The sequence below is a fragment of the Anthonomus grandis genome, chromosome 18 (assembly GCF_022605725.1).
Source record: "Anthonomus grandis grandis chromosome 18, icAntGran1.3, whole genome shotgun sequence".
In the NCBI taxonomy this organism is placed as follows: Eukaryota; Metazoa; Arthropoda; class Insecta; order Coleoptera; family Curculionidae; genus Anthonomus; species Anthonomus grandis.
In genome coordinates this window covers 1,045,756-1,061,595 of record NC_065563.1, presented here as the reverse complement: position 1 = coordinate 1,061,595, position 15,840 = coordinate 1,045,756, and the positions used below count along the sequence as shown (strand labels likewise).

Sequence of the window (15,840 nt, the reverse complement as noted above, 5' to 3'; positions counted from 1 at the left end):
TAAGTTAGCAGATGTAGAAGCTTTGACGAGGCAAAAATTTGCAGAAGTATCTGTCGATGATTGGAGAAGCATTTGTGACCATGTCGACAAAATTGAAGACAAATATATAAAAGATCATAATCTTTTTGATGAAACTTTAGATTCCCTAAAATTTACGGTAAACACTGGCTCATCAGATGAAGATTCGGAAACGAGTTCCGACGAATCAATTATCAGCAATGTGGACATTTTGTCAGATAGTGACTAATTTAATAATATGAATATGTATTATATACCGTAATAATATTATGTAGTGTTTTTATGAGCAGTAAAATGTATATACCCTTATGTGGAATTTTAATTTTTAATATCTTTAATAGCTGAAGAAAGAAAAGAAATAGATGTTTTAAAACATATTTTAAAAATTAATTTTTGTTTTAAATATTTTTTTTTTATATTTTAAGATTTCAACTGATTTTTAAACAAAAGTATTTCAAAGGACATAATCTTAAATGATGATTACATTAATGAATATCAAATAATGTTCGTATCATAATGAGTATAAAAAAAAACATATGTATTTCTTTAACACGTATCGTAAACGTTATTTTGAGTATCTAAAGTAATATATGTATGTAAAGCTAACACTTATATCCACATACGCATAAATAAAGCAAAGAAAAGTTTAAATTTATTTAACAGTATTTTAAACCCCATTTATTTAATAATATTTTAACACAATACACCCCCGGCACTGATTGTTTAGTCATAAACTATCTGCTAGAATTCTAGGCTTCTACGCTTAACGATAGCCAGGTTAGATGCGCGAAGTCTGACGTCACCGGCATATTCTCTCATTTTATGGACTCTAGAAAAATTAACACATTAAAATCCCTATAGAACTTATATTATATAGGTATACAGTTGAACTTAAAAATTCCGCTTATCTAAATTGGTTTATTGTGTTAAATGTATAGGTATGTTGTATCGTCATCACATGCTTGTAGTAATTATAATTATTAACTTTAATTTTCTCTTAATCAATAGTTAGTGATACTTTAACTTTAATTTAATTCTTTACTTGTATTTAATATTTATGCATTCAAAAATACGCGTTTTGCTAATAACTTATTTAACTTTACACAATTTGCCTTACATCTTTTCCTTTTCCCACCTTTTGTATATTCCTGAACATATCTTTCCTTATATTAAATACGAATGCGAAAAGAGTGGGAGAAAAGGAGAAGGTCGTGCTAAGCTGTGAATTGAGTAGCAGCAATTCTGGCATTGACCGAAAACCGATTTGATCCATAAGTGTCGACACTGTTTTACGCGTGTATTTTTCGGTACGTGACCTACTACACCCATCCCCAAAATATCCAGAGTAAGTTACTTTATTTACTAAGCTACTCTCTCTTTACGTTTACGAATCAGCAGGTGAGAGGTTTAGATTACCGGTTAAATTCGAATATTGAGTCAGTGAAACCTATGACTTAAGGGTTTTACTTAATTCCCTCGGGATATACATATTTCGAAGGAGTTGACCCATATGTAAAGGTTACATTAAGACTAACTCTTACATCTTTCCCGAGAACATTCCTTTAGTTACTTGGAAAGGAAAAAAATTTAAAGCAAGAAATAGCTTTGTTCTACAAAAAATCCCAAACCAGTCAGCGCTAGTACTATTGATTTAATTACATAGCAACCGGATTTTTACTCCTGCATCTATGGTCTTTGGCCAATGGGCATGCCTAATTTGGGATTCTTGTGAGAACAAAGCTAATATCTAAATAGAAATACCTAGCAAAAATACTCGCATACAACTTTTCTCCAACCAAATTATCTTCAAACATTGAAAAAGAATGTCAAAACGATAATCATAATAAGTAGCAGAATTACCAAGTTTTCAAAATACCTACAGTTTTATGCTAAACTTTCGATTATCCTATCCTATATATGAAAACAATCTATTATTATTCTCCAAATTCATTCATTCATTGCCAAATTCCAAATCAAAAGAAAAACAAATCCTTTATTTGGAGGTTAGAATAAAAACCATCCTAGTTTGGTACATCTACGTCATACGCAACAAAGAGAAAATATAGCGCGATGTTTGTTAAGTTCTGCTAAGCTGGATGCGAAATAACTCCACAGGCGTGCACTGCTGTTTTGTAATAATATTGTCACGCAAATGAATGTCGAAATGAGCTGGCAACGCCGAGGCTCAAATATCATAATATTCAACGCTCTCCGCAGAACTGTGTGAGAGATCGTTCGGTCAACATCCATAAGGATATTGCTTCCGTTATTTTAAGCGTTGCCAGTTGTTTTGTTCACGAAAGATCGCCGGCGTTTTATCTGTTTGTTTTTTGGTATTAATTTGAAATTATTTGTGACTATTCATTTAAGATATTATTGTGTGTGTGTGTATGTGTGTGTTTATATTGATAATATTGATATGGCACCTAAAAAACTTGGACGGGGTCGTGTTTTACACAGCCAAAGCTGTGAAATTGTGAACAATATTATTCAGTTCATGAAAAGGTATCATCTACGATATATATCTACGGTAAATCAATAAGAACACACAATTCCAGTATTTTGAACATTTTCAAGAAAAAGAAGAAAACAAAAACCTGTTTAAAAAAAGAAGGGTTATAGGCTGAAATTGATTAAATTGATTCTCAAATCGATTTTCACATAAAATAAGTCAAAAAGTTAAACGTCTTTTCAACCAACTTTTGTTTTATTTCCTATTTTAATTTGGTGCATAAATTATACCATAAGGAAAACACACACTGAACTTTTATATTATATTTCTTATTTTATTTTATATTAGGTATAGGTATGTTATTTAGAGCAGAAACCCACTTTAAATAAAACAAAATTATTGTATCTATTAAATTATCTTCATAGGTACGAATTACTTAGAAAACAATTTTTTAGAAGAATTATACGACGTAGAATTCTTTTATTTACATGATACGTACAGGGTGTCCCAAATCTATGTAATTATTATTATTAAGTTTTCTACCGAAAGTAAAGGTAGATGGTTAAAATTTTTTCTTCGTTCAAAATTAACCAGGCCAGAGTTATACAAAATAATTTCTGAAAATAAATTTCGTTTTCCCATAAAATATAGGTCATAGGTAGATGAGCTTTTAGAAAAAGATAGTTATTGTGTGCTCCGTTCACCTCCGTACCATCCCGAACTAAACCCCATTGAAAAAATATGGGCTTTGGTAAAGAATTGGGTTGCAGCGTGGAATACCACGTTTAGATTGCCTGATACTGAGGCGCTGGCAAGACAAAAATTTGAGGAGGTGACAGAACAATATTTTTCTTTTTCAAATTTTCAATTTAGATTCAATATTTGCCAACATGTAAGAAAGTTTGAGAATGAACTCATAGGAAAAGAAGAAGTTTTAGATGAAGCAGTGGAAAATTTAGTGTTCACTCTGTTAATACAGGCTCATCTGAGGAGAGTGAAGAGGGTTGGGATGACGATGAGACGGCAACAGAGGATGAACTAGGGTGTTCAATCCTTGAATCGGACAGCTCTGAACAGAATGACGATGTGGTGTAAATATGTAATATTTTAATAAATATTTCACTATACTTTTTCCTACTTATGTGGATACTTTGTACACTTGTTTATTTTTGTAAATATTTCACCTCGTATTTCACTAAACTTTTTTGTACTTATCTACCTACTTTGTAAATTGTAAATACAAATGCAAATGCAAAATTTAAGAAATTATTAGAATCTGCCTAAATATTATAAAAATATAACAATTAAATCTCACCATTTTATAAAATCCATATTTATAAAATCAACTATCCCACTGGAACACCCCGAATAAAGGGGGGTTTACACGATGCCAGTGACTTGAACAAGTTACTAAAATCCAGCACTGGATTTTAGTACTTGCTTTGTGTAAACATATATTCCAATACTAAATTCCAGTACTGATTTTAGTAACGATTCCAGTACAGTGAATAGAAAGCATTTCTATTTACTGGAGCAAGTGGTTACCCCCACTCCCACAATCCTCTTAACTAAACCTGTGTAGACACGATGATTCCAGCGTTCGATTTTAGTAAATAAATCAGTACGTAGTTTTAGTAATTGTTTTAAAGTGTAGGTGTTATTATTATTCAAAATGTGCGCAAAATGGACTGAAGATACCACAGTAAAGTTTGTAGAATTATATAGGGAGGAAGAGTGCCTTTGGAATACACAGTTGGTAATCTATAGCAATAAACAAGCCCGTGAGTCGGCTATAAAAAGAATTGTGGAAACAATGGAAATCGAGAATTTTGGCCCAATAGATGTAAAAAACAAAATAAAAACTCTAAGGTCGACGTATGTACAAGAGGTAGCAAAAATTAAGAAATCGCAAAGCTCTGGGGCCGGAGCCGATGAAATATATATACCAAAAATGAAGTGGTTTTCAGTTATGCATATGTTTTTACAAACAATGGATAAGAGAAGGGTAACATGCAGTAATTTGGTAAGTAAGAAGCTACTATATATTTTTTATTATATGTACCTATATTAGTAATTGAATACAAAATATATTAAACTAAAATTAAAAAATCATTCGTTCCTGCCATGAAACGGCCCCTGTAGTCATAAAATAGTGTTTATATTTATCCCTTAAATTTCTTGCAAATTGTGAAGAATGATTACTTCCTATACGTGAAACTGATGGCAAACCAACTACTTCTGACCTCCAACTTCCAAGAATAATTCTACCTTGATCGGTATCTTCTTCGTCAACGGATCCCTTTGGCAAATATTCATTTACAGTAGTGCATCTAAGCCAGTTATGTAGAGCACAACATGTTCTGACTATTTTATCCACTGATGATAGTCCACAAGCTATGGGTTTCTCAAAAACTCGAAATCTAGACACTAAAATACCAAAACCATTTTCCACAATTCTTCTTGCACGAGACAATCTATAATTGAAGATTTTTTCATCAACAGTAAGTGCATTCTTTGAATATGGCTTAAGTAAATAATGCTTTAACGGAAAAGCGTCGTCTCCAACAAGAAATCCACCATCCGGTAATATATTGTTTTCTAAAGCAGCAAAAATAGAACACTGCGCAAAAACTCCTCCATCTGAGGCTCTTCCATTGTAGCCAACATCAATGTATATAAAATTGTAATTTCCGTCTACAATTGCCATCAAAATAATACTGTTTTGTCTCTTATACTTGAAAAAGTTACTGCCACAATTCTCAGCAGCTCGAATAAGTATGTGTTTTCCATCAATGGCACCATAACATCCTGGAAAATTCTATCTATGGTTGAAATCACTTTCGATAGCTTTCCATTCTTTGTTACTTTTTGGTACCTAAAATAAAAAATACTAAATAATTTCTTATTATGCCAAATGTGTGAATATGAGATATTTTCTAGGCTTCAGAAACATATAATGGATCGAATACATTACAAGTAGAAGATGAAGTTGAAGAGGCAACACACGAAGAAGTACCATTAGCAGCAGAGGTAATAAAAGCGAATGTTAGTGGAGCTATTAATGAACCTACTCCAAAACGCCATAAGGCAGCGAAGTCCAAGATTAAAGAAGTTGCTGGTTGCATCAAAGACTTAAATTCTTTAACGACGTCTATTCGAGATCTACAATCTACGGAATCATCTGAAAATGAATTCGATATTTTCGGGAAGAGCGTAGCTGCACAATTAAATAAGTTGCCCCTTTTAGCGGCCGTCACGGCTCAAGCTGAAATTCAGCAAATTTTGACTCGTTCCAGAGTGTCAAATATAGAAGGTACAAGCACCTCATTAGGTTCTTCCAGATGCACCAGTGCATTTAGTACTTTGCCGATCCCGGAATCAGGTGAAACCTTGATTTCTCCAGAATCACCCAACACATCCCTACCACCGGCAGATAACAATACAAGCAATATTCTTTCCGAAGCATATAGATCTGCTTTTGATCTAGATACTGATAATTGGGGTTAGAATCATATACTTTATTTTCATTCATACTTAATATTTAGATTTCAGTTTAAAGAATAATGTGTTATTTTACGTTTAATTTAATAATATGATATATGAATAATTATTTTTTTACTGTTGAAAACTATGATTTTAATTTTATAAAAAAAGGAATACGACATTATTTACCTGTATAAAATCCTCCAATGCATCGTATATGGCATCGCATACTTCTGGAATAAACTTGGAAATTGCAGGCCAGGAAACACGGAATTGCTGCTGCAAATTTCGGTAACTATTTCCAGTAGCTAAATATGACAGAGTAATTTCCAATTTTGTTCTGGCAGGTAAAGCCATTCTCATTGTGGTGTCAGATCAAATCGCTGTATAGCTGGCGATATTTTTTTCAGAAGAACGTCAAAGATCGCAAGAGACATTCTCATACAGTTTCTGTATTCTTGAACGTCTTCGATGGCAAGTTCCTTTAAAAGCATGTTAGATGCACTATGCGTGCTTCTCCTTGCCAGCCATTTTCTAACCCAAATTCTTTTCTTGGGATTTGTTGTTAATTCACTCTGAACAATGTCAATTAACTCCTCTATCAGTACTTTAACACCTAATATTAAGCTTCTTTTAAGTAAAACATATTCCTTCTGCTTCGCACTCATCATTTAAATTTAACGTTTTTAATTCTCGCCTGTAACCTACACTACAAAAACTTTATAAAATGGATTTTATGCAAGTTACTTGATCAAATGACTGGCATCATGTAGACAAGAACTATCTTCCAAAGCACTTGCTTTTGGTACTGGATTCTAGTAACTTGTTCAAGTCACTGGCATCGTATAAACCCCCCTTAAAACCCGTTCTCTCTCTTTTACCGCTTGATATGCGAAATACGTCTCGCTGCAGCGCTGACGTAGGCTGTGACGTAGGTGTACCAAACTAGGTTGATTCGTACTCTACCCTGTTTACCTATGAGTATTTAAAAGCCGGCAATTTTGAGAGAACTTCATTGGTTCAATAGCTCCAATAACAGCGCGTTTCTTGAGACATGCGAGTAGTGTAAAAACTAAAAAAGGTGGGTGATGGTGACGTAGCACCGTGTATTTCTTATGGACTTCCGGTGAAGTTGAAAAAGGGGCGGAGTCTAATAGATCACGTGACGCATGCGCGAAATGGAGCGTTCTGATCGGCTGAATGTAGTGGGTGGAGGGGGGTGCGGCGAGGGGGGGTACTATCAGAGACAACCAAAGAGACGTGCACTAGGTAGAAATTTTTATCCTATTGTTGTTGCTCTCTTTAATCTGTATTTATTGTATTTCATTGTCTCACTCTTCCTTTATAAAAGGTGAGCTAAGGTGGCGCCACAATAGTAATCTTCCGCAATGCTAAATGTATTTAATTATCAGTCAAGAGAATTAGCAGTCAAGAGAAAACATTCTTCCATCTCCGTCCAAATGAATGCAAAAATACGGGATAGCTTGTGTCCCATTCTCTAGTATTTCTAAAATTATAATTAAATACGGCAACAGTGCAATCCTTGCTTAACATGAGCACGTGAATTTCAATATGGCTGAATAGTTGTTGTTGCTGATTAATTTTGTTTTGTTTTACATCGTTTGTTGAGACACAAAAGATACACAAAGATACATTAGTTGAGATTTTGGACAAGTGCTTAAATTGTACGTATTTTATTACCTACCGGATTTAGGTGAACTTGGTTGCAGTAGTTGGTAGTTGTAGTTTTTTGTAGGATACAGATTTTAGTGTTTTGACTTGTGTTAGGAACAGAAATATGTTCATTAAGGTAATTGTTAAAGCTGTAGTTAAAATAGGTATTCCATGGAGGTTCAAAAGGAAAAGTTAAGAGATTTGAAAAAAAAACATTTAAAAAAAATTAAAAAACTAACATAAATAGTCAAATGAATCTAATTTTTATAATATAACTTAAAATAATTACAAGAATAACATTTGTTCGGACTATCTGTGCTGACTATTTGCTGCTATTCTAAATTTAGCTGTAATCTTTCTGTTTTATTCCTTTAATTAATTTTTATTGACTCAAAAAATACTGCATCATGAATAATGAAACATGTGTATATGTATTTCATACACATACAAATTTAACAGTATATTCATTATTATGAAATAGAACAGACTTATCTATTCTTTACTAATTAGTAGAAAAACAGTTTTACCAAATCAATTTCCTTTATTCTGGACACCTGTTTCGCTAACGATATTAGCATCTTTAGCAAAACATTAAACTTTCTTTATTTTAAGTGTTACACCAAAGGATATATTTTTTGGAATATTATTATTGTACTGTGATAATAAAAATCTTATCTAATCCTCTATATTTTAATTGCATTTATGTATATGCATGTTACTGTTACCGTCTTAAATTATAAATTGTGAAAATAATTAAGAAAATGCATGCACATACCATATACTGAAAATACAATACAAAACGTTTCAGAATTATATTTAGTTTATTTAGTTCCCCAATTTAAATGTTGTTAAATTGCATTGTTTTAATTAAAGTCTGCCATCGTTCTGAGCAATTAAAAACTTATCAATAACTTTTTATTTGTTTTAATTAAAATCAGCCGTTCTGTCTCAGAACATAATTATGATGTTCTGACTTCTGAGACATAACGGCTGATTTTAATTAAAATAAATCATTAAATGCTTAATAGCCGAGGTTTGAATTATGGCGGCAAACGCTATCTGCGCCATCTACGTTCACCTTTCACGAAGAGAGATAAAGATGGAAAATAATCGGATATTTTATTAGCGCACAGTTGCGTGTCTCTTTGGTTGTCTCTGGTACTATGTAAAAATGTAGAATGCTGATTGGCTGAGTGTAGGATGTACAATGATTAGGTGGTATGATCCAGGAAGTGGCGACCTCTATGTGTGTTTAGTAAAAATCGGTACCGAACAATAATTAATAATGCAGATTTCTGTTTTATTTAATTAAATTAAAAAAAAAGTCTTGATTGTTTATAAGATTCGATCCTAGAGAGGTCTCTATGAATTATTAAAAGTTAAGGTGCCCGCATTGTCTAGGTTGTACAATGATTAGGTGGTATGATTCCAGGAAGTGGCGACCTCTATGTGTGTTTAGTAAAAATTGATACCTAACAATAATTAATATTAATAATGCAGATTTCTGTTTCATTTAATTAAAAAAAAAAGTCTTAAATGTTTATGAGATTCGATCCTAGAGAGGTCCCTTTGAATGATTAAAAGTTAAGGTACCCGCATTGTCTTAACCACTACCACTAACACTAGACCACAGAAGCTTGATAAGAAAATTCAAATGTTTTATGTATATCTGTAAATGAAATAAATCAATATAAGGAAAGAAGCTGCACAAATAAATTAATTGAACTCGATTCTTATATTTTAACCAAAACAAAGTTTTAATCGCCCCTGTAGTATGGAATCGAGGTTATTTCATTTAATGCTCTCTTAGAAACAATACAATACAAACGGTAACTTTAGGTGAACGATACAAACAGCGTCCCTAACAACCATTATTTGGGTTTTGTTTGTGAGTTCGTTGTGTCGTCATGAACGTAGACGAAATTGCCCAAAATTTGGAGGCACTCATGGAGTGTGGTCCGGTAAGAATTAATTTAGACTATATTTTGAATAAGAGAATTGTTATATTTTATTGAATATCTAGTCAGAACCTCAGGAGAGGGAACAAAAACCCAACCCAACCCGAACCAACCCAACCCAAGCCAGCCCAACCCGAACCAAATCCACCCCAACCCGACCCAACCCAATAATCGTAAGTATAAAAACCTCTGAAATACTGACACTTAATTTTCCTTTCAATTGTAACAGAAAACATTAAAATCTTTTATTTTGTTCCAGAGGAAAATTACAATAATAGGTGGAGGCAAAGGGGAAAAGGGAATTGGAAAAGAAAAAGGCTTGAGCGGAGGGAACAATCGGTTCTAAATAAACAAAGTAATATATAACTTTTTTATATTAATTTTATTTTTAAATTTATATAGATTAAAGTTTGTTTTATATTTTTTTTTTTAGAAGTATTACTGTCGGTAGTAACCGACGCCATGGCCTCGGTGGCCTCCGCCGTGCTGAAGCACACGGGAGCCACTACAAGCGGGTACCAGTGGCGAGGGGGCTCTAGGAGTGGCCGAGGTCGTGGCAGGGGAAGGGGGAGGGTAGAATAGGTTTTAATTTTAGATTAATTAAATTTTTTATGTTATTTATTAAGTTATAGTTAAGTTATTTAATAAGTTATTGATAGTATATAAGTTATAGTTATGTAGATAGTAAAGTCCAGTTCAACGATACATTAGAATGGTCACAGGTCAACACACCAGCATTCCACCTGCCAAACAATGTCATCCACCTTCTATTTACATTGTTTGGCAGGTGGAATCATGGTGTTTTGACGGGTGACCATTCTAATATATCGTTGCACTGGACTTGATAAGTTGTTGCGTTTTATTATTTTTTAATAAAAAAAACAAATAAATAGTTTATTATTTGTACTGGATTGCCTGTATTATTCTAAAAGTGAAAGTCTTTTGAGAAAAGTGTGAAAGGGTTTTTTAACTTTAATAATATCCTAAAGGCTGGCTACAGACTGCGCTATATCTGTGTTATACCACAGATTTAACTAGCTACGCTAGTTAAATCTGTGGTTATACTTGTATATTGCTCATTAAATTAAATTAAACGCTATAAAAATTCGCTTGAAAATCTTAGAACATTGAAAACCCTTCAATGTTCTAAGTTGAAAATACACAAATGTTCACAATAACTTTCAATTTCTCATTAGCAAATAAATAAAAAATCCATTAAAATTTATTTCTTTTTGTAGTAAGCAAGTGGAGCGTTTCTATAGATAATTTTAACTCATACTTACTACTGGTAAGAGATGTGTTGATAATTGATTGAATAGTTTTTATTTTTTAAAAAAGAGTCTCAAAGAAGTTTTTCCGTTAGTTGTTCTGTAATATATCTGAGTGAACAAAAAATAAAAATAAAATGTATGTGATATTTAAACATCATAAATCTAGAGCTTCCATGGAAGATCATTTTTATATTTATATATGTGATGTTCGTTGGTGTTTCTGAAATGCAATAAAACTCTATAGTAATAACACGTATATATTATAATTATATATTAACAAAATATAAAAATATTGATATTGGAATCACAAACAAAAAGCATTAAGAATTAATATCTACTGTATTCGAAATTGGTTATTTGTAATCTATTATTTAATTTTTAGTCAAACCTCAGGCTTCATAAGTTGACAGCGAAAGGGAAAAATGATTATCACGACAACAATGACAAACGTAACTATAAAATTATCTAGAATTATGAAATTTTTTACTCCATTTTATTTCTCTCTTCAGAAACACTAGTATTGGTAAATTCTTCTGCGGCGGCCTCTGCTATTATAGTATGTAGCCGTCGGATAAGGGTAGGGTGTCGAGGAGGCGGGTATAGGGCATATACTTCTCTCGTAGGTTCTTTTTTCTGTAATAATTAGACAATTAATTTTAAAAAATTATATGGAAGCAACGTTGTACCTATATTCTCCACAGGTTGGCAGTCTATTTTTGGAAAGAGCGGTACCAGAGTTGTATCAAAGTAGTAATATCGTCTTCAAACTTAATTTCCTAAATACAATATAATAAAGAATATATGATAAAAAAAATATTAAATTACTATGACAAAACATTTGTCACAATCAGAAGATAATGTTGCTAAAAAAAGAATTTTATTTGTTTAAGAATCATCCAGGACTTGAGAGGCACTTGTCAGAGCGAAAATCAGTTTTTTGTAAATCGCGAATTAATTACATCAACTTCACAACAAAAAATTCTTAATAAATTAACATGAAACCATGAAATATAAATTAAAGAATTAATTGTGCTTAGTAGCCACATAGCAAAATTATATTATGTTTTACGGATAAATATGAAATTGTATAGTTTACTCTCCCAGAGAGACTTTTATATTTAAATATATATTTAAAAATATATATAAAACTAGAAAAGGGATTTTCATTGTGAAAGCGAATGTTTAATAGTAAGACATGCCAATAGCACAAGGCACTTCTACACTTATCTTCTATTTACCACTCACTATTCATTATACTCCGACTTTTGATACCTCAAGGCTTATTAATAGCAAGAGTTGCCTCGCCGAATGAAAAATCCGTCACCCATTGCAATAAGTAATTACATGCATTATAACAAATTGGCCATTAAGCTAGGTTTAATCACTTATCGCATAAGATGACTCTCATATATAAAGATATCACGTAGTGAAATCTTTTGAGGGGGAGGGAGGAGATCATAACCTAATATCTGAATCGAAGTGCGTCAAGAGTTTTGGTTACAGTCGGGCCGGATAACCCCTGGATGCATGTTGAGCTAGAGTGTGAGTAAACTGATGTTTTATTTGCTTGCAATGCAAAACTCACTGCTCATACTATTTGAATATTGCTTTGCTCATTTGTAATTTTGTTTATGTTAAATAGGTTTGTCCTAGTATTTTAAGAAAATTTAACATTTTTCTAAGAGCAATAAGTATACATCTTCTAAAGGGTTATCAAACCCAGACATTCTAGTTATGCGATTATCATCACATTTCCACCATTGATCGTTATTATTAACTATAGATGTATAATGACCAGATCCAATGGTGTTTCCATGATGCTTAACAACACTTTTTACTCGGAATATTTGATCATCCAAAATAACACTTTCAGAAGCAAAATTGTAAAATTTGGTATTTATCTTATTCCCTTGAGGGCCAATTCTCTGAAGACATACTACCAAATATTTATGGCAAATAACCACTGAGTGTGTTTTTAGATTATTGTTACAGTATGGGCATAATCTATCAGAGTCTTTTAGCATTAACATTGAATTAAAATCAATTAAATTCCCACAGTTTTCAGGAAAATAAAGAAAATGAGTGTATATTAATTGTTCATTTTCATTCATATTAATATTACAGTTTTGACAATTTAAAAGTTCATGACCATTAGCTTTTATGAAAATGCTAAAATCATCTGCATCTAATCTTCTGATTAAAGATTGACAAAATGATTGAGCGTCCATTTGTTGATTTACAGCAAAATTTTCACCATTTCGACCAGACACCAGTTGTCGAACTTTTAATGTGGAATTAATTTTGGTCAGCATAATATCATTTAGAATACTGTTTAGCGCTGTATTTCGCTTTGAAATGGAAAAGCGAAATTCAGGTAAACATAAAAATGACTGTACGATGCTATTTGCATAACATGATACCATATCGGTATTTAATAAAGCAGGCGGTTTAGTAAATAAGTTGGGGTTGTTTTCGACATCTGAACTAATATCTACTACCATATTGTCATTATTATCTTCTACACTTTGGTAAGTAGAGATAGCCAATGTATTTTGTGTTGGTAAAATTTGCATTTGCTTGGTATTAAATTTTAGTTCAGTAGAGCCTTTTGTAGATTGTTTATTTTTATCAACGTTTTTTACCTGCTTGGGAATAAAACCTTTATCATAAATACTAACCACTAGCGATTTATGGTGACTATACACAGTATTTTAAATATTGTAACTCAAATTATTAAAATTACTAAAAAGCCAATCAATTTGAGTTTTTGATTTTGTAGTTGATTCGCCAACACTCAATTTGCAACTTAAACCTTTAGATATTAAACAATTTTTCAAACCATTTTCATTTTGATTAATAATATCTTGATTAAAATCACCGATGATTAGGATATCACTTTGTTGATCAATAATCTCTTCCAAACAAAATTTAGCATGTGCAATGCTCAATTTTGGGGGAATATAAACTGCTATGACATAAATTTCATTCAAGTAAAATGTGATTGATTGAAACACTGTACCACAGAAATCTTTGGTGTATTTTTTCACTGACTTTATTTTTGCTGATACATTTTTTTTCTTGAAACAAATTATGCCATAGGGTTTTACTTACAGTTTGATCGTTATTTAGGTTGGCAAACACTTCAAAATCATTTATTTGTAAATTTTGTTTCTTTTTAAGTAACCAGGTTTCAACAAAAATTAGGAAATGTGCGTCTTTAAAAATGGGATTATTTTTTATAAAATTAAAATTTTTTGGTTGACTTTGCACATTTTGATAAGGAATAATGTATTTGAGATTAGAATCATTAAAATACTGAGTGTCATACCTGGATGTTATAAGTTTGTTTTCTTGCATATTTACCAGTTCTTTATAAGCGGCATCCTTTTCGGTTACCGGTTTGGGGGCCTTAAAGTTACCAATGATGTAGAGGCCACTAAGCTTTGTGGCCCGACTACAAGCAACATAGGTACTGGTTCTCCTCATGCGATTTCCAACGTGAACAGCCATCTGTTTGTAGGTGGCACCTTGACTCTTGTGGATTGTAATTCCTTCACTGATTACAAGAGGAAACTGAAGACGCTCAACGTGAACATTGCTGCCTTTTTGAACTTTAATAGCTCTTGCAGCTTTTTCTATGGGCGTCCGAGTGTATAACACACCCATAGACTTCTTAAGAGATTCGTTTCTCTTGCGGCATTCCTGGCCTGACTTAGAATCGAAGAACTCCATCCACACTCTGAATGGAATTTTATTTCGGTCATAGTCTATTTGACGTAGGATGCCTGTTGCACCATTAACTATTCCATCACTGGTGTCCACATTCATTGAAATCATATATTTGGCATCTACCTGCAATATTAAATTTAACATTAGGCCAAAACTCTCCCCCTTTTTTAAGCTTTTTGCGTGTTCCAGAAATAAATGTTTTAGTCGTTCTGAGCAACTCCCTTTGATTACGTCTCTGGCTTGACTTACGGCTCGCTCGGTTTTAAATGTAGACAGTTTCATTTCATTGAATGCATCTACTTCTGCATTGGTGGAAAATAAATGCATAGTGTCTTCAGGAATTTGGTCAATACTGTCGACTTCCCTGGACTTGATCAATTGCACATCTTCGTCGGTCATTTTACCAAACGCCATATTATTGAGGGCAACTGCAAAAGACTTATCTTCACTCTGTCTCATTATTTCTGAAAGATCAAAATATTTAAAATGATCCCACAGATACGTTCCGCATAATTCTTTATACGGATTTGTTTTTACTGGGCAAAAAATATACATATCCCTTACTGGGGGTAATTGACGATTATCGCCGCATAAAATTATTGACATATTTTCAAAGATGACGTCAGATTTAAAGATTTGCTGCAATCTACTGTTAATATGGTCAATCTGGCGCCAACCATGGAATATTCATCTACAATAATTAATTTTAAGTCACACAAATTACAATAAATAGTATTAACGGTGTCATGGTGTAACGGAATTAGTTGTTTACCATACTGTGTATCGGGTAACGATAATGCCGCATGTAAGGTTATACCTCCGATATGCCGCTTTACCTGTAGGCGCACAAAGTAACACTTTTAAACTTTGAGGATTATTTCCCGGTATTGAGTTGAAATGGAGCAATAACGACTGGGTTATTGCCGTAATCAGGTGACTTTTGCCTGTACCTGCTGGACCACTAAGTGTGCAGTAGAAAGTTTCCCCTTCAATTAGACTATCTTGCACGACATTAAGGAACTGATACTGCTTGTGATTCAGTTTGCTTATGAGGGCTTCATACTCTGAATCGCTTATCTGATGAGGCGTTGGGAAAGCGATATGTTTTACTGGCGCTTCGTCGTCTTTCTTATCGATGATGTGATTGAATGGATCATAAATGGGGTTGTCTAGTCCATAAGGCATAAACTCATCATCGATTTCTCCACCGAATCCACCATCGACTAATTGATTTGATCGGTCTTCGGCAAGTTTC

The 15,840-nt window shown here is 32.8% G+C and overlaps 1 protein-coding gene and 1 long non-coding RNA gene across 2 annotated transcripts; one reads left to right on the top strand and one right to left on the bottom strand.

Annotated features, from left to right (window-relative positions):
* Nucleotides 1-4,251: 4,251 nt before the first annotated feature.
* LOC126747040 (uncharacterized) lies at nt 4,252-10,167 on the top strand. Its single transcript, XM_050455522.1, has 3 exons — nt 4,252-4,493; nt 5,411-5,972; nt 10,019-10,167. Exons 1-3 carry the CDS (start codon nt 4,284-4,286, stop codon nt 10,165-10,167), a joined length of 921 nt encoding a protein of 306 aa, XP_050311479.1. The 5' UTR covers nt 4,252-4,283.
* Nucleotides 10,168-11,307: 1,140 nt separating this feature from the next.
* On the bottom strand, nt 11,308-14,474 carry LOC126746849 (uncharacterized). The gene is made up of 3 exons (XR_007664002.1): nt 14,220-14,474; nt 11,543-11,632; nt 11,308-11,489 (listed from the first exon to the last, which is right to left on the bottom strand). It is a non-coding gene; the product is annotated as an uncharacterized LOC126746849 (long non-coding RNA).
* Nucleotides 14,475-15,840: the final 1,366 nt, after the last annotated feature.

Coding starts and splice junctions, on each gene's coding strand:
- LOC126747040 (XM_050455522.1), top strand. CDS start 4,284: ATGGAAATCGAGAATTTTGGCCCAATAGATGTAAAAAACAAAATAAAA. Junction 4,494..5,410: donor GGGTAACATGCAGTAATTTG/GTAAGTAAGAAG, acceptor GATATTTTCTAG/GCTTCAGAAACATATAATGG. Junction 5,973..10,018: donor TCTAGATACTGATAATTGGG/GTTAGAATCATA, acceptor TTTTTTTTTTAG/AAGTATTACTGTCGGTAGTA.